The sequence below is a fragment of the Amblyomma maculatum genome, chromosome 1, assembly GCF_055883805.1.
Source record: "Amblyomma maculatum isolate TAMU_Amacu chromosome 1, ASM5588380v1, whole genome shotgun sequence".
NCBI classification, from domain to species: Eukaryota; Metazoa; Arthropoda; class Arachnida; order Ixodida; family Ixodidae; genus Amblyomma; species Amblyomma maculatum.
In genome coordinates, this window is record NC_139344.1 from 372,706,669 (window position 1) to 372,725,720 (window position 19,052).

General features: G+C 48.1%; 1 protein-coding gene across 1 annotated transcript in view; it reads left to right on the plus strand.

Moving 5' to 3' along the window:
• Nucleotides 1-10,087: 10,087 nt before the first annotated feature.
• The window catches only part of LOC146208215 (arylsulfatase B-like), a 37,368-nt gene continuing 28,403 nt past the window's right edge, over nt 10,088-19,052 (plus strand). The window contains exons 1-2 of the mRNA XM_084587229.1: nt 10,088-10,117; nt 18,810-18,969. Of these exons, the coding sequence (XP_084443355.1) occupies nt 10,103-10,117; nt 18,810-18,969 (175 nt within the window). The 5' untranslated portion in view covers nt 10,088-10,102. The remainder of the gene's footprint in view (nt 10,118-18,809; nt 18,970-19,052) is intronic.

Sequence of the window (19,052 nt, forward strand, 5' to 3'; positions counted from 1 at the left end):
TCACTGAGATCTGGCTTGTTCGCGAAAGACTTGTGAGCGTTTACAGTCGTTCGAGAGCAGTGAGAATCGAGAGCTACACAACTTATTTCTTCCTGGCCATGAAGCTCCGAAAACCTTTGGTTCGGAGACACGCTTCCAAGTTTGGGGGGTAATCCTGTTTGGTATATCCTTGACTCCATTGGTCAAATATTTAATGGTCGATTTTGGAGTAGGCGCGCAACCGGATTATCGATTAGAAGAAAGCAGCGCTTATCTTAAAGGTAGACTGAACAAATATCCAAGATTATTGAGAAAGCACCGCAACTGCATTCTTAAGAGACGATTACACTAATACAGACACATAATTCTAGTTAGTTTTGAGTGGATGGCTGTATTTTTGACGTTTTCTGAGCGGCCGCCGGGTCAGAGGCAGCACGCTCCCGACTGTGATGATGATGATGCTACCAACTTTATTTTCCACCAGATTAGGAGGCCCCCAATTCTCGCCCCCGGCACGCAGGCCTAAGGGACGGGAGCAGAGACCTCCGCGATCAGAAGCAGGCAAAGAGGTCTTGGCTCTTCGCGGCTTCTTCCGCCAGGCGGCTGGCTTGTAGCTGTGGAGCAGAGACCTCGCTCCGCAGCTTCCCAGGCTTCTCTACAATTTATATTTGTTTTAGCCCCTGGGGAGCTAGTACATTCCCAGATTATATGGTCGAGGGTCCCTCTCTCCCCACAGTGCTTGCATTTATCGTTTCTCCTATCTTCCATTTGGACATAATATGCCCAGACCGGGCTTACAAAGTTCCCAGCTTGCAGGCGCGGCCATGCGACTGCCTCCCTATTGTTTAGACTTTTATCCGGTGGTGGCATCAGTCTCCTGCTTAACCTGTAATTTTGAAGAATCTCCGTATAATTTTGCAGACGCTCGTCCATGTTTCGGCAATCGGGCGGCTCCACAATTACTCGGAAGTAGAGAGCTCGGGCTAACTCGTGGGCCGCTTCGTTGCCAGGAACGGACGCGTGTGCAGGGGTCCAAATTAGGCGAATTTTCCTGTTTAGTCGTCTACTGGCCAGAATCCTTGCCGCTTCCGGCGAGACCCTACCCTTTCCAAAATTCCAAATAGCTGTTTTGCTATCGCTGATTGTGAAATTGGCTTGTGTTCCGACGCAAGCGAGCGCTATTGCAGCTTCTTCAGCCGTTTCGGCGTTGCGGCTTCTAATGGTGGCGGCAGATACCGGGGCACCTCGGCCGTCGACCACCGAGGCGACCACCGCCCCCATTTTGCCACTTGCCGCATCCACGTACGCAACCGACTTGCTGTCCATCGAATCGAAGCGTCTGATTAGTGCTTCTGCTCTCTTCTCCCTCCTCTCTGTGTTGAATATGGGATGTATGTTACGAGGGAGGGGGGGGGGGGGGGAATGATTAACAGGATACTTGATTTTTCTCGTAGTCCTCTATCTGTCTGCAGGCCTACCATTTCGAGTATAGTTCTGCCCGTGGTCGTTCGACTTAACCTTTCCAGCTGCGAAACTCTGACAGCCTCCGCTATTTCGTCCCAGCTATTGTGCACTCCCATAGAAAGGAGCTTCTCTGTGGATGTGGTAATTGGTAAGCCCAGTTCCCTCTTTATGCACCGTCGAATGAGAGAGTCTAACCTCTTCTTCTCCTCCGACCTGATATTTAAGAACGGCGTGGCATAGCTCACGCGACTTATTACGTAAGCTTGGATGAGTTTAAGCAAGCTTCTTTCCTTCAGGCCTCGTCCTTTCAAGGCGATTCTTCTAAATATTCCAATGGCTTGTGTGGCGAATCCCTCTAGCTTTCTGATTGTTCCATTATTATATCCATTTTCCTGAATGAATAGTCATAAGATTCTGATTTGATCTACCTTTGGAACTGGTTTTTCTTCTACTTTAATGTCAAATTCTCAGCTGCGCTTGCATCGGAGTGACTTTGGGTTATAGACGAATAATTCTGATTTTTGCGGCGAGCATGATAGACCCCTTCTGGCAGCGTAGTCTACGACAGTGTCCGCCGCCGCCTGCAGGCGCTCCTCAATGCTCGCATCACTACCCTGGTTAACCCAGAGATTGATGCCATCCGCATAAATACTGAAATTTAGCCACTTTATGCTCCTCAGAGCATCTGGGAGGCCCCTCATCGCCATGTTGAAAATGAACGGGGAGAGAACCGAGCCCTGCGGTGTCTCCCTGCTCCCTAACTTCACTGTGGGGGACTGAATGTCTTGAAACTTTATGCAGGCAGCTCTGTTTGACAAGAAGTCCTTGATGTACTCATATGTTCGTTCACCTACTCCGATTTCTTGGAGACCGTGGAGGATCGCTTTGTGTTTAAATTTGTCAAAAGCCTTTTTCAAGTCCTGGCGGAGAATCACTTTGGCGTCTCTAGAACGCGAGTCGATTATGTCGTATTTGGGTCAGAGCATCACGTCCTGCGTGCTCAAACCCGGTCGAAAGCCGACCATCTCGTGCGACCACAGGTCGTGTTTCTCCATAAAGCGCGTCAATCGTGTCTGGACTACATGCTCCATCAATTTTCCCATGCATGAGGTTAGAGAAATAGGTCTTAGATTTTCTAGTTTCGGGGGTTTGCCCGGTTTTGGGATTAGAATTACGTTTGCCGACTTCCACTGCCGAGGCAGGTGCCCTTTAATCCAAATTTCTTGCATATACTCAGTAAGAGCGCTGATGGAGTCATCATCCAGGTTTCTTAAAATTTTGTTAGTTATCCCATCAGGGCCCGGGGCCGAGTTTTCTCCTCGTTGGAAGCTCAGTCATACTCTGGGAGGGGGGCACTATGAGTATCGCCAATGTACATGTTGACTAGTGCATCCATAAATTCCGCGTCTGATACCCTTAAACGCGTGCCTGGCTTTTGATAGACTGGGATATTGAGTTGGTCGGATCTAATAGGTGTCTCAGCAGATCCCACGTTCTGGAAAGGCTCATGCCCCCTTCCATCTCGTCGCATCTGCTACACCAATTCTGTTCGCATAATTTAACCGCATAATTTTCAATTTCTTTATTATGTCTAGCTATCCTCCTTCTAAGATTACGGTTCCACTTTTGCTTCTTTAGTCTGCGTTCCATACCACGTTTTGCCTCCCACATGTGAAGCAGTTTGCTATCAGCTATCTTCGGGGCATCGTCCCGTGACGTCACAACTACCCTCAGCAACCTCATGACCACGCGATCCCGCCGCCGCCGCCGCCGCCCCCGCACCTGAAGCATGCCTGAAGTTGGTTGACCGGCTACACGCAGTGTCGGTTCCCCTGTGTCGGGCCGTGCACAATGCGGCGAAGTGCGGAATGCTGCACGCGAAGGAGGTCGTGGGATACGCGTACGGAGGGCGCGTATTGCGGACAATCGTTTGCGCGCTGGGAGGAAACAATCAACAACAAAAAAGACGTCAGTCCGTGCACTTTGTGTGTGCCACGGGGGTAGGGTGGCTAACGGGGGAAAGGAAAAATGAACAAGTGCAACCGCTCGCGATGGGGGTGGCTAGGGAGGCAAGGGAGGCAGATAGTTATGACGTGATATCCGGTTTTGTCAGAGCTTTCGCAGAAGCCCGCTAGGTGCGGCGATTTGAGAAATATTCATTAAAATACTTACTTTCAGCTCATTTCTGTTCATAAAGTGGATTGTTTTGGCCACTCCGAATGCGATGTGACCAAAACGCAGTCCCCTTCTTTTCAACCTTTTTTTTTTCCCCCTTAGTTTCGGTTTAAACATGTGAGCGTGCACCAGCGCCATCCTCATCCCTAGCGACGGATGTGAAACATCCTGTTATACCGCGAGCGTCACGTAGCACGTGATCATTAGGTAGGGCGGCAGCTGGGCTACAGTCCTCTATGATGTCACACAACTTTCCCGATTATTTTTTCCCCCTTAGTTTCGATCGTTATCTTTCACGAAGGGGCATCGTATAGAGTCAAACGCAAGAGGAGCCTAAACACGAATGTATCAAAGCTCGAGCGAGGTGCACCAGAGATTCCCTCCACAACGCCCGGAAGACCGCTCTCTGCGATCTCAATTGTGAATTTCTAGCTGCGGCTCGGATATTATAGACCCTGAACACGAGCACCGATTTCGGCGAATGAGTGCCGAAGTATGGGACTCGACCCCCATAAGTACACCCCGTTCAAGAATCCGGCGCTGAACCCTGACTATATTATGTGGATGGTGGTGCGTAGGGTCGACTATTATAGCGTAAGTGTAAAAAATATCAAAATTCTATCGGAACCTCGCCAGTGGTATATTAGCCTTGTAATTCACAGTGACCATGACAAATCACGTTTATACACGCCACAATGCCGAGCAAGATCTCGAGTTAAAAAAAAATATTCCACGGTGTACTGTGGTAATATTATCACAATCTTTTTCATCCTGCACTTATTGGCAGTGTTGGAAGAAACAGCGTTGGTACCACTCCTTCACACAGATGCAGTCTTGCTGGGATCCTGAAATCGCGAATCACATCGATCGGGTTAAAATTACACGCATCAGGCGAGAAATGCCGTCCACAAACGTAGATAAACGCTTTCTTCACCGATGCTGGTTGTCCGATGAGCTGTAGCCACTATTTCCGGAGGTTGGCGTCCTGAGGCACTTTATGCAGAATGCTTTGAGAATGATTTGCCTAAGCCAGGGACTGCACAATGTGGCAACCTCCCGCTAACGTCCCGTCAAAACGACAATTCCACGCTTTGACAACTGCCTTCGCGAACTCAGAGAGTGAGAAATCCAGCCCAGAGCAGTCCTGCACCCGTCGCGCACACGGCATAACAGAAAATCGCGGTTGAGGTCAACGCCAGGGATGCATAGCGTGGAAACAAAATTTCTGAGTTGCGCCGAAGGGCGATGTGCAACATCGCCGACGATGAAGCAGACGACGAGTGCCTCCTGCGGTGCATCGGCAAGCAAGCGCGCCAAAACGGAAGTTGCGGCGTGCGGCAAATTGATTGATTGATTGATTGATTAAAACTTTAATTTCCACCGATTTAGGAGGCTCCCCGCTCCTGGCACGCAGGCCTAAGGAACGGGGGCTGGAACCTCCGCGACTAAGGACTGGCGAATATACATTGGTTATTCGCGGCCTCAGCCGCCAGGCCGACGGCTTTCTGCTGGTCCGAGATCTCTACTTCCGGGCAAACGCGGAGCCGCCCGACTGCCAGGCGATGGACGAACGTTTGCAAACGTATAAAGAAATAAGCGTGCGGCAAATCCTTCAGTTGTGACGTGTCAGGGGGCGAGGCCCAATGATGAGGGCTAGCCATTGCGCGTGCTAAAAAGTTGAAAGGAGGAGGAAAGCCGCGAAGGCGACGATATTCAAATTTTGATTGCAAATAACTCCAAACACCGCATTTCAAAAATTCTTGCGGGAAGATCATCTTAAATCGACATTCTTTCACGTTCTAGTCATAGGGAAACTGTATGGCTAGCTCTTTAGAGCCCCTTTAATATCCATTGTACCCCCATAGCGCTCTGTGCTTCATTATCGTGGCTTCCATCTGCCCCTTCACCCTGATGGCCTGTTCATATTTTTTCGTGTATACCTGTCTTTCGTTTATCCATACTTCGAGGTACTTATATTCTGCGGTCTCGGTCTCGCTCCCTTGTATTGTCAACTTTTTATCACTGAAATCGTTGTCAGAGGCCAAGGCCGTGTTTAGGCGCCATACTACAGACGTCACGAACGAAAACAACCACGACATCGTCGCCGAACTTCAGCGCGCAGAAGCTCGACAGCCTGTCTGGCTTATGGATAAAGCATCGACAGTGCGTTGTTGTTGTTGTTGTTGTTGTTGTTGTTGTTGTTGTTGTTGTTGTTGTTGTTGTTGTTGTTGTTGTTGTTGTTGTTGTTGTTGTTGTTGTTGGAAGAAGGAAAAGGAAATGCACGGACCTGCTACTGGCTCTGTAGCTGAGCCACCTCCGCTGCCTCGTGCAGACAGAAGAGAAAATAGAGCAGAAAGAAAAGGAAGATGGAGAGAAAGACGCACGCCGCAGCAACAGCCGTCGTCCACCATCGAAGCGGTGGCGGGTGCAATGACGGCCTACAACAGATAAAAATTCGGTGACAGGCTAGCCCCCGCCGCAAGCGGCGGTGACCTACCTGCCCCAGCCCCATCAGAGGAGTGCCGACGTAGGACGTTACCGCTCATGCCGACACTCCGCGGAGTACAAGTTATGTAACCACTTTTATATGTGGGCGCCCATTTGAAGCCACGAACAGGATAAAGAAAAAGCGTTTTAAGCGTTACTTCGACCCGTATAAGGTGAACTTAAAGAACGACTTAAAGAATAACGTGAATACAAAGTAGCCCGAAATGAAGCTACGTCACAGCAAAAGGCGCCGCGCAGGCTCTGCAGTCGTACATATTGTTACGCCGCGTAGCGGAGCACTGAGAAGCAGCAGAAGAAGCGGAGGAAACGAGGCGCGCGCAGACTGATCCGGGTTTTCTGAGCCGTGTGCGTCCGTCTTTCATACGAAGTTCACCTGTATTAAAACCATTTCATCCGTTACAATATTTTCGGCTAAAGGCTTACTACGCTCGCCAATTAAGACTGTGTTTTCAATCTCAGTTTTTGTTTTCCCATTATCAGCATTTTCTAAGCCCCGCCGGGGTGGTACAGTGGTAAGACGCCCGACTACTGTGCCGGAGTTCCCGGGATCGAATCCCGGCCTCGGCGGCTGCGTTTCGATGGAGGCGAAACGAAGTGGCGTCCGTGTGCTGTGCGATGACAGCGCACGTTAAAGATCCCCAGGTGGTCGAAATTACTCCGTAGCCCTCCACTACGGCCCCCCTTTCTCTCTATCCACTTTCACTCCCACCTTCATCCCTTCCCTTACGGCGCGGTTCAGGTGTCCACAGAGCAAGTGTGACAGATACTGCGCCTTTCCCTTCCCATGAACCAACCAACCAACCAGCATTTTCTAACGCTCAGTTTTCTAATGCTCAGCGTCTTACATTTAACTGTAAATCGACGCTTTATGCCACAAAGTTTCGTTTGTTTATTCATGCTCAGCATGCTTCTAGCATGCTGTTTTATCATTTTTATCGGCATATACCTATAGGTTAATGTGGAATGATCACGGCCTCGCGCAATTGCTTTGAGACTGTGAATATCGTGTTACTTTCGGCGTCCTATAATGAAAGTATTTTTTTTTTTAAGCTTTAAACAGAGCACAGCGGTCAACAGCGGTTGATTATATTCTTCGAAGACTGCCGGGCACCCTTGCCGCTATCCCCGCTGCCAAGCTGCCTATGTAGTTGTATGTAGCCGCAGATCAGCCTAATACAAAGACATTCTTTTCAAGGCTTTTTCGTCTCTCTCTGACTTTCGGACTACCGTGACCCATTTTGGTAATGCAAGCAAGACAGTAGTCCCGTCCCAGGCTGTGTGTACCATATACACACGTGCGCATGCATAGAAATATAAAATAAAAATAAAGAAGAACAGGGAGATAAGCCTTGTGTTTTCATGCAGCACAAGCAGGTAAGCGATAGCTGCCTGTGCGATGTGAGAGTACAAGCGGAAGCTTACAAGTGGTAGCGCCAAAGCCGGAGACATAACAAGATTTATAGAGGCGGTGCCAGCGCAGCAGATGTTCTACTGCGACGCTGAAGAGTATACGGGGTACACTGCGCTGCAAGCTTCATAGACCAAGGTCAAGTGTGGGGCAGGCAAGTTCACCCGGTCGATATTCCCTTACTCGAGCATTAGTTCGTTTGTATCCTCTCCTGATACCATGTCTTAACGTCTTTTCCCTATATAAACCAGAAAAGAACTGAACGTTGTGCAGAGGTTCATTCGCACATAGTAACTGTTTTATTGAAAGTCACTCGCATAAAAGGCCAACCATAATTATTCAAGGACTAAGTGCAATAGGATCATCAACGCATCAGTAAACGCATAGACTAACTATTATAGTCATGGAGAGTAACTGCTACACTCCCGTAGAGTAAAGAGCGGGACATGAAACTCGTCAGGTTACCAATATAGAGATATTAAAGAGGCACGGCAGAACAGTTGAAGAAAGTGAAGGATAGCTGTGCACGTTGCAGCACGCTTATATAAGATCCAAACACCTTTGTGGTCCACGCATTTGTTGTTGTTGTTTACTAAATACATATGGCACTACCCACACAGGGGAACTGGCAAATAATTCGACAGCAGAAAGTTTATGAAGTATGCTTACATGTCTAAAAAGGCAATGATTGGAGGGGTAGAGGGAAAGAAACGAAAAGGTGAAATAAATGGAATAAAAAATTAAAAGTCATGATGCACATGGAAGAGCGACACTGTAATTGTATAGAACAAGTGATCTTTGAAAAATTTAGCAAGGCAAACGATTTGATTCCGGTAAAAGTTTTGCATGGCGGTAAAAACAGGCCTGTTACTGTGGCCAAGGATGGTGGCACCAAATGATAATAATATCGGGCTATTTAAACTGAGGCCGAACTGTTGCACTGGCTTATCCATCAACCGTCTACTCAACGTTTGTTACTTAACACGTGAAAGAGCGCGAAAAAACTGTCTGTGCTCTTGTTCAACATGAACGCGCTTTCAAAACTAGTGCGCATGTGCAAAATGAAAAGTCTCTAATGTTGTTATACATTTACAAGTTTATTCACCGAGTAAAGTGTCGCACACGGTGAGGAGCAGTGCAAACGATACAATGAAGAGCTGCTACAGCGTGCGTAAAAGTGGTACATTTAACGCAAACAGCGACCTTCAGCTGCATATATCCTTACGCCCTTATTGCTGCAAGCCATAAACAAAATACTGCCTCGTGAGTAACCCTGCTGAAGGTTTGTGTTATGTTGCATTTACATGACAACTGCGGCAGATACACGCTGATCGTTATACAGTAATGAAACTTTATTGCGCTGTAAACAAATAAAAATATTCCAGAATAAAGGATTGGAACAACCTTTATCCCTGAACCCCACACCGTGACATCTCTTCGCCGCTCTTCTCCAATAAGGAGGCAAACTCGCCTGTGGTGCTTAAGCAAGCCACGGACAACTTCAGGTCTGCGCACTTGTTGTGTAAGTTTTCATGCACCAGACCAAAGGTCGTGTGTATAGAGCGCGTTTGTATTTCGAGTTCTAAAGGCTGTCAGGGACTCTCCTCACAAATGTCCGAATAAAATTTAGTTTCTTTAGCAGCATCGCGTTAGGGCAGAAAACGTGTTCAATCCTTACAATCGCTGCACAATAATAGCACGGTATAGTACAGCGTATCTGAGTGTTCTTTTTTTTTTTCTCTCTCTGTCTCGCTTCAACATATGACTGTTCTATTTATTTGCAGCATTACTGACGCCGTGAAAGAAAGTGTGTACACCAGTACGTGCTTCAGTTTAAAAAACTATCGCGACGCTCGTGAAGGCGTGATTTTCCCGTGGGCTACACGCATAAACTACGCCCATTTCCCACCTATCGTCTTTTCACAATCGTGCAGTGCTTTGGCATCGCCTTTGGTACGGACTCCACACCATGACTTTGGCGCTGGGCGCACAAGTCATCTGTAGCATAGGGGGTCTGTGCTAACGCCTCAAGCGCTGACAATGTGGCCGAGAAACTTCGCTCATTTAACGCAAAGTGGTATCTCTCGGAAGTTCCTGGAGTGTTTAGAAGCGCTCAGTGGGAAACCGACAAAAAGCCGACATGCAAGTATACGACCAGCTACATGAACAAAGCCTAGGGAATATAGTGTGGTGCATTTTCTAGCATCGTACAAAAAAAAAAAAAAAAAAACGCGAGATGCCTAAAAACAAATTCGCTCTGTCACAGCATATTTAAAATGTGCTACTAAAAGACAACTCTCTCCCGTCGCACTTTCGTTAAACTCAAAAACGAGTAACCTCGCTGGCTTTCGAAAGCAGCGGATCTTGCGTAAAGCCAAATGAAGAGCATCCACTGTCGTACTGCACTGAAAGACGTTTCCAATTTTGTTTACTCTGTACTTTTTTATAGTTTGAAGCTTGTTAATTCTGCGCGCTGCAGCATCTTCCGAAATGATCCAGCTCAACGTTTTGTGTCTGGCGTTCTCGGCAGTATGGGCCGCTACGGATCCCCCACACATTATCTTCATTATGGCGGACGACGTGGTAAGTACCACACGGAAAAGCCGTGGTCTAGTATTACGTAGCAATTTGAAATTTACTGTATTCGATTCTAACTCATGCATTTACCGATCCTTTTTTTTTTTTTTTTCGATCCTTGAGAGTGATTCCATGCCGCTCTCCACGCTCCCCCTTCGCTACTGTCTCAAGACCAGCCATGAGGGAGGCTCAGCATCTCTTTCGCTAATCACCATGTACAGAAGAAGAAAATAGAACAAAATTAGAGGCGTTAATTACAGTGCGCGCTTAATGTTTGTTCAGCACAATTAATTTCCTTTTGTCAACGGAACGCTGCATACGATATATACCACGTTTGGTTTATTTTACGATTTCTTACCTCTCAGAGCTGCTCAGGCTACGAGAAGCGATGCAGAAATGTGCTGCAAATAATTTTAATAATCTGGTGTTCTATAACGTGCACTGACATCGCGCAGTACACGGGCGCCTTGCTTTTCGCCTCGGTCGAAACGCCGTGCTGCTGCTGGAATCGATGCCGGGTCCCCTAAGTCATTAGTCAAGCGTTCTTTACCGCTGAGCCACTGCTGCGGAGTTCTGGGTCATTAGGTCCGCCAGAGATGGCATTTGGATTGCGGTAGACCCTCGCTACAAAATGAGTGTGTGTGCCAAAGCTATGCGCAAGCCACCAATGTGCTACTCCTTAGAGAGGTGATTCCTATATATGCGCGTCAATAAGAGGTTCCTTCCGACAGCGGAGAAACGTGATCGGAAGTGGAATAAAAATTATGGGGAATACTGGAGCTCCGCCTTGGTGTCTACCTGAGTGTGCTATAGGGCTAACGTGAATGGACGGTCGTGGCAGGCTGATTCTTATACCACACTCCCACATGAAAGGACAGGCCCGAGTTGTCAGCACCTGCCAAGTGCAATGTCAGGCAATCCCAAGTCCAGTTAGTGGTCGGCCATGCCAGCTGCCAGCTACCGCATGACAGCGCCATACTCCTGAATTTTCGCTCACAACGCCAACGCCGGCGGACGGCCGCTGACGTCCTTTAACGCTATCTCTTTAAAAAATTAGCTGCGGTTTAGCATGTGATTAAACATGGAGTTACTCGAGAGCTATCTGCATGGCTACGCTTGGGTTCGGCTTGAAAGTAAAGACATGGCTTCGGCACACAGTAGTTTACTCTGTGATTTCCGCTTTATTTATGCCATAGGGGGCACTTTTGACCACTTAGGTGCGATGAGGCGAAAGCCTCTATCGCGCGGTGGTCCGGAGCCCTCCACTACGGCACCTCGTTTCCTCTGTTTTCACTCTCACAGTCGCGATGACGCGATAGCGTAAGCTTTCAACCAATATACAAAGCCTCACTTTAACCGAGCTGTACGAACGTGCATGCGTGGCCTAGGTATAACGTGATTATATACAATCGTTTTGGCAGGTTGATTGTGATATCACCTTCCTATATGAAAGGAGAGCCCCGAGTTGGCAGCTCCTGCCAAACGTAAAGTCAGGAAGCCCTACGTCCCGTTAGTGCTCGGACATGTCAGCTGCCAGCTACCGCCTCCCACGTCTTCTTCTTCTTCTTGTTCTTCTTTCTTTGCTCTTCGGCCAGGCACGGAGAAGCACGGACAGGCATTGGACAGGCGCGGACAGGCACGTTGAAATGGCAAGACTGTGGCCAATGTAGCTCTCGGTACAAAGTTTCGAACTGCAAGCTGCGTCCCTCGCCGAGCTTTCAAGGCGTTCTCGTTTTACGTTTTAGGGACTTGTGTAGTCGGGGTAAACTGTTGTTAATAGCCTGGTCGCTGTTTAGTGCTCGAAACGTTCTCGGAATACAGTTGACGTTTCCGCTCTCCGTCAAGCACAAAAGAAACTTTTACTCTAATCCACTATCTACCTATCACAACCATAGTTTTGGCGCCATGCTTACGGTCAAGTATCTCGCTTTCCCTCAGGACGTTGCTAAACGCTTACGACGTAGAACGCGTCTCTCATAATATTATCATAGAAAAACGTGGTAAGGAGCAGAGCAGCCCAAATGGCCTTTTTAATGAATCGAAGCTCAAGAGGGATGGAGATGACGCTCGTCCATGTTCCAAGACGTGGTTCGGCCACTTGGTGGCGCCGGAAGAGGGACAGCAGTATGGCATTGCCCCATCCCTTTCAAGAGACCCGATTCTGTATAAGTAGGGGAACGATGGATAAGCGGGGCAAGTTATACATGTGAGTCTCTGGCTCTGGTTTGGACCCTAGAAACGGTTTAACGGTCTAATACGGCTTCATTCTAGCGACGTGAACTACTTCAGACTTGGGCTGTCGAGAGGGGCGGACAGTGCCTTGTGGGAGCACCTCGTAGTTCTGTAGAGATCGCCAAGCAAGGGCGACCGCGGCCACATATGAGGAGAAGCTGAAGAGGTGACGACGGCAGCATCCGGCCGAAGCCGAGGTCGCGAGCGTTCCTCCGCTCTCGTGCCGGCGCTGCTTCCTTCTCTTCGGCACGTGCCGGACGCATGCCACGCGAGTCGCTACAGTTCAATGCGGAGCACCTCGTAGAGGCCATAATAACGCCGAAAAAGCTTTTCAGAGCGCCCTCGCAAGTGAATCGGACTCCACACCATGACTTTGGCGCTGGGCGCACAAGTCATCTGTAGCGTAGGGGGTCTGTGCTAACGCCTCAAGCGCTGACAATGTGGCCGAGAAACTTCGCTCATTTAACGCAAAGTGGTATTTTTCGAGTTTGAGAGAGAGACGGGCAGATCGGATCCCAAGCAGCACACAATACGTGGCCCACCTGGGGCCCGAATGGGCAACTTGGGCTGGGGCACGGTGTATGGGGCAACCACAATAACACCCATGAGGGCCCTCTACAGGGATCAAGCGGGCAAGCCTGCTTTTTCCATCTGGGCATCATATAGGCGTGGAAAGGGCTAAGTGAGTACATATTCCCACATCTGGCCCTCAAGGGTCCCGGTTAGGGAATTTTAGGGCTGATGCAAAGAAAATTTTGGCTTTGTGTAGAAAAAGCCTGGGCTAGTACCGGCCAGGTGTTATATCTTCGACTTCCCAATGCGCCTTTTTACGCACTTTGCGTTCGAATGTGAAAGTATCTACGGCGCATTTTATTACTCTCCTGCCTATTGGAATATGACCTAAATTGCCCTCAGAGTGCTTCACATACAAGAAATAACGAAACAGACGGGGTTTTTTTTCTTTGTTTTTACTGTACTGACAGTTTAAAGCCCCAGTCTATGGAAATCCGGTGTCGGCATTGTCGGCACCGGCGTTGTGAGCAATAAATCACCGGCATGCCTCCGGCTGGGGATAGTTCGCAGGTGACATGGCCGGGTAGTGGGTAATCGTCGAGGTATGGGATGTCACGGGGTCATGTGACGTCTCTTATGAGACGGAAGGTAGAGGGCAATGAAACCCAGTGGGACCCTTACGCATTGAGTCCGAAGCGCACCCCTAGGCCATGCGGACACATCGTACGGTCTGATTGAACTGGGTCTATTCCAGGCATAGTGCATTAGCTTAGGACTATATGCTCATGAGTATATGTGACCCGAAACCGAAGTGCCAGATGAGCTTATTGCCATTTAGCCTAACTATACAACAAATCGTCCGCCAACTTATTGTTTTGCTTTTAGCCCTATGATGAGTTCCAAGGGTGCTGAGCGGCATTTGGGCTTTCTCCTGTTGACAGCATAAGATGCCATGCTGCGTAGAGACACAGTGGTGGTCGTGCTTCTGATTAGCTGGCGGCAGCTGTAGGTTCTTGTTCAGCGCCATGCACCGAAGCAGCGTTCATTACAGTCTTTCTATATAAGAAAGCAAGCGTAGTAACTTCATCATTTTGTAGCGGTAAAAACACGGACACAAAGAACACGAAACACAAGGGACACCCGCTTTCGTGTTCTTTGTGCCCGTGTTTTTACCGCTACAAAATGATTCCAACACGAAATTACCAACTAGCCCAACTTGACGTTTTAACTTCATCATCTTCGTTTCTTTCCAGCTTGTTCCAATTTTACGGTGTGCATTTTGCAGCGTCAGATGTAAGCATCCTGTTTTTTTTGCTTATGCTCCGTCGTCGTTAGCGTAGTAACACATCGGAACACGCACCACGCTGGTTGGCCAAAATGTCCATCTGATTGGTTCAAGCACAATGATGACATTCCTTACGTCACGATTCTTATTTGGCAGCACTATCTTCTCGTCGTCTTTTGTGTGACTGCCGGACGTCCGCCTCACACGCATGGATATGAACGGATGGACACATGTGCGGTACTTTGTGTATGATGCGTGAATATAATCTATCCAACGCTTGCATGCTGAGTTCATCCCTTCGCGTTATTTAGCTGCCATTGGCTTTCCGCATCATTCTAGCTGTGGCTGTAGTTTCCATCATATCCAAGAGGTTAAGGGTTCATCCGAACCGCTTTTTCTTCCGTGTCGTAAACAAAAAAGCAGCTGCAAGGAAGAAAATACAAGAACGAACGATGCCGGACGTTCAACAAAACGCCGCTCGTAATAAAATTAGAGCGCGATGACCGAAATGACACAGTGCAGTAAGGTTACCTTTGAATTATCGCACATCATCGTAAGCCTTGACATAAATAAGGGCTAACGACCCCTCCTCGCAGCCCCCTTAGCGCGACTAACAGAAGGATCGAAAAAACAACGAAAAACGCTCACCGCGGCGCACATAGGATGAACGGCAGCTGCCTCGTTCCCCCTCGATGCTCATTTTCTTCGATATAGGAATGCAGCCCTGTTAGCCGCTCGGCCAGGAAACAATATATAGTCAACAATGCGTGTCTTGAAACCCAGTATGGAGTATGAAGGCATTTATAAAAAGACGAATGACACGACCACTAACTACTAAATCAAAGTATCAGTCAAAATTTGCCTTCCACTTAACGTGAACCAAGGTCTGATAATATATGCCGGCATAGTCCACGAGAGCACAATTCCATTACAGTGTTCGGTGGTCACCTGGTATGCGCACATAGACGGTATGAGATGAGGATTCTTCCGTAATTTTATACGAACTTTTCTATTATTACGGCGAATAGACTATCCTCGCGATAGCAGGCGTATGTCTTCACGCTTTCCAGTTGCAAAAGCTAAAAAGGATCAAGACCATGTTTAGTTTTAATAAATACTGGAGAAAAAAACAAGGCCAAATTTAGCTTGAATAGAATCCTAAAGAAATATTTGGCGCCATTTAGTTAATATTTACGTTGTGTTCAACAGGCAAATATTGAAACTCAGAGCATGCGTGAAAACTTTCACTTACAATTATAGCTAAAAATGTTTTAGAGAAATAACAAAAGCATAATTTCTGCGAGAACTGATGTGTTCGTTTTTTTTCTCTCTCTCTTGTTTTGAACAACAGCGTGGCATCACAGCGACTTCTAGAAGCGCTGTGAACATTGTCGTTAAACACCTCTCAACTTTGGACAAATTTTCAAAGGCTAGAAACTCAATTAAATAATTTTGCTAAGCAGAAAGCTAATTACACAGGGACAATGATTGCGTATGCTAAGTGACCACGATGAGCCATTTAGAGAAGTCCTCTTTCCTTGTTGTGGTCAGTCCTACTTCGCGCAGTATCTGTGTCCTTGATGCCCTTGTCCCTGCACAACGACAAGAGTGAGAGCTTGCTCCGGTTTCTTACCGAAAATAATTTACACGAGTTTCTATAATATGCCTTATGGCAAGCTTGCGTAAAAAAAAAAAAAAAAAAAAGCGACCACGATGAATGCGCGCTGCAGAATGGGGCACGTGCTTATAAAATTCTATTTATGGTTATACGGGTTAAGAACCCTGCTCGTAATAAACGAACCTGTGTTATGTAGAATCCATCTAAAACCCTACGCCTCATAAGCATAGGAAGAAAAGCTAAAGGGTACGCGTTCTACTCATGACAAATTCATCGGTGTACGGTTACTGTACGTTACAATTTATTTCCGTTACAAAAATGTATGCACACTCAACGCTTATCAGCTCAATAAAACATGCGTCTCCCGTTGTTACCATACAAAATCAGTGCTTGCCTCCGCATGTTGTGGGAGACACCTGAGCTGCCCCTTTCCTGATATGACGTGACAGCGCTAGGGGCTCCCATATGGGCTTACACTGCGCATCTTCGTTCGCGTACATGCACTCTTCTACTCGTTTAATCACTCCTCTTTTAATTTGTGCACAGATTACGTCACACATGCTCATTACGTCATGGTCGTGAGCTACCAGCGTATGTGAAAGTCCACCAGACATGCATATAAGACCCGCTTCAACAAAGTCCTCCGAAGATGCCTGCTTGGCTTATAGGAGTTGCATTCTGACTCGGAAACCAAGTGACCCGATGGCTTTGAACCCCACCTCGTTCTCCCACGTGTATTGAGCTGCCCGAGTCAATATCTCCTGTCATCTCGGCCGTGTCGTGTGATTTAGTGACGTCATACAACTATCTGAATAATCAGTGCCCGGCCATGTCACCTCCTAAATATACCGTCAGCTACGCTAACCTGCTAAAGTGGTATCATCCGCTTAGATGTGCGGATGATACCACTTTAATGGCAGAAAGTGAATTGGATCTCAAGAGACTTCTGATGCGCGTACAAGAAGAGAGTGAGAAGTTTGGGCTTAAACTGAACATTAAAAAGACGAAGATCATGGTGTCTTGCCCTATCAAGTCCTGGAGCATCAATGGACAAGAAGTGGAAGCTGTGACAGATTTTCTCTTCTTGGGCTCCAAGATTACCTCGGAAGGAGACTGCAGCCATGAAATTAGGAGACGCCTGCTTCTGGGAAAGAGAGCAATGGTTAGCCTTGACCGCCTAGTAAAGAGCAGAGACATTAGTCTGCCAACCAAGATCCGTATAACTCGTGCTATGGTCTTTCCAGTTGTGATGTATGGATGCGAGAGTTGGACTGTGAAAAAGGCTGACCGCCGAAGAATTGACGCGTTTGAATTGTGGTGCTGGCGAAGACTCTTGAGAGTTCCTTGGACTGCCAGAAGATCAAATCAGTCGATATTGTCGACCATAAACCCTGACTGCTCATTGGAGGGTCAAATTCTAAAGTTAAAACTCAGCTACTTTGGTCATCTGATGAGAAGAGAGGAGTCGCTGGAGAAAGATTTGATGTTGGGAAAGGTTGACGGTCGCCGGAGAAGGGGTAGGCAGCGAACGCGATGGTTAGATGGCATTCTCGAGGCATTGCAGATGAAGTTATGCGATGTTAGGAAGATAGTGAGAGACCGGAAAGCGTGGCGTGACATGGTCCATAGGGTCACGAAGAGTCGGACACGACTGAACGCCTGAACTGAACTGACGCTAACCTGCCGTCTGAATGCAAATGGGAATTTTCGCTCACAGCGCCAATGCCGGATTTTCTGGCGCACGGCATCTTTCTCACTTGTTCGTTAATAGATGACCTTAGCTAGTCACACGTTTTTGCTTGGCTCCTGTATCCTACAGCGCCATTGCTGTGAGAGGGAACCATCATCACAGCAGGGAAAATTTGTGGGCCCTGTTGAGCAGAAATTACAGCGGTAGCGTTCAGATTGCGTGAAACGTGTGAAATAACGGCACGTTGGTCATTCTGTTGCTTCAGTGCATAACGTCGCATCAAAAACTTCAACTACTCAGAGTTATTAACCGATCTCGAATGAGAAACCTCAGGGCAATAAATTGGCGCCTATGCCACGAGCATACACAGCCGTTATGAGCCAGAATAATGTTTTGAACAGCGAATGCGTAACCAGTAATGCGGAACTTCAGCGCTAGATGACAGACTATGAGGATCGTGCGCAGATCTCCGATGAGCGCTTATCGCTAAGGGAGAGGCATGCCCTGGGTCCCAAACAATTAGAATAAGAGGGAGGTTCCTGACATAGTAATGCTGTAGACTGTGTTTTGCCTGTGCAATGCCAGATGCGTATTCTGGGTATGTCGCCTGCGGGTAGGTGGTCGTGGTGACTACGGTGTTGGTCTCGTTGTGTAATTTTTCATTCGCTTCCGAAGGAGTTTAATGGTGACTTCTCCAGCCCTGTCTTGCTCAATTCGGACCCATGATTGGCCACTGAGTTGGCTTCAGCCTATTTCGTCCATGACCACGAGGCTCTGGCGCCTGTTTGTGTGCGGTATGTGACGGGGAGTTCAATACCTTTCAGTTTAACCTTGACACAATTGCGATTTCGGAACCTGCTCCCCCGCAACGGCGGCAGTTCGCACATGACGCCCCCCACCCCCCCCCCACCCCCCCACCCCCTTTTTTATGGGGTCCCCCAACACTTCCACTAGTCCAACAGGGGTCATTGACGCACCATGGCTGAGAACTACTATCGACACCAACTCCATGCTTGCTGTGGACACCTTCCGTTTTTGCCATCATTCGCTCTTGTTAAGCACCCCAATGAACCACGCTACTCATTGCCTTCTAGTCTCTATCTCCCCATTCGACTAAATGTGCGGATGGGATTTTCATCTCTCCCCTCTGCCGCCTGCCAAGGCTGGCAGGTGGTAGGCTAGGCCGGTTAGGTCTACAACAAAGCGCCTGCAAAGCACAATGCGGCAACCGACGTTTACGAATTTCGCTCTAAAATGCCAGACTCTTGTCCTTTCGGTGATAACTGGCACATGTTCCTATCAGCCCCTGTGCACGTGAGGCCGAACGCATCCAAATCCATTTCGCTCTTCCCTCTCGCAGGGCTGGGCGGATACGAGCCTTACAGGCTCAATCCAGATCCCGACGCCCAACATGGACGCACTGGCAGCGCACGGAATTTTGCTGAACCAGCACTACGCGGTGCAAACTTGCACCCCTTCCCGCGCGGCACTCCTGACTGGCCTCTACCCCATCAGAATGGGTGAGGATATACCGATCTCTCTCTCTCTCACGCACACACACACACACACACACACACACACACACACACACACACACACACAC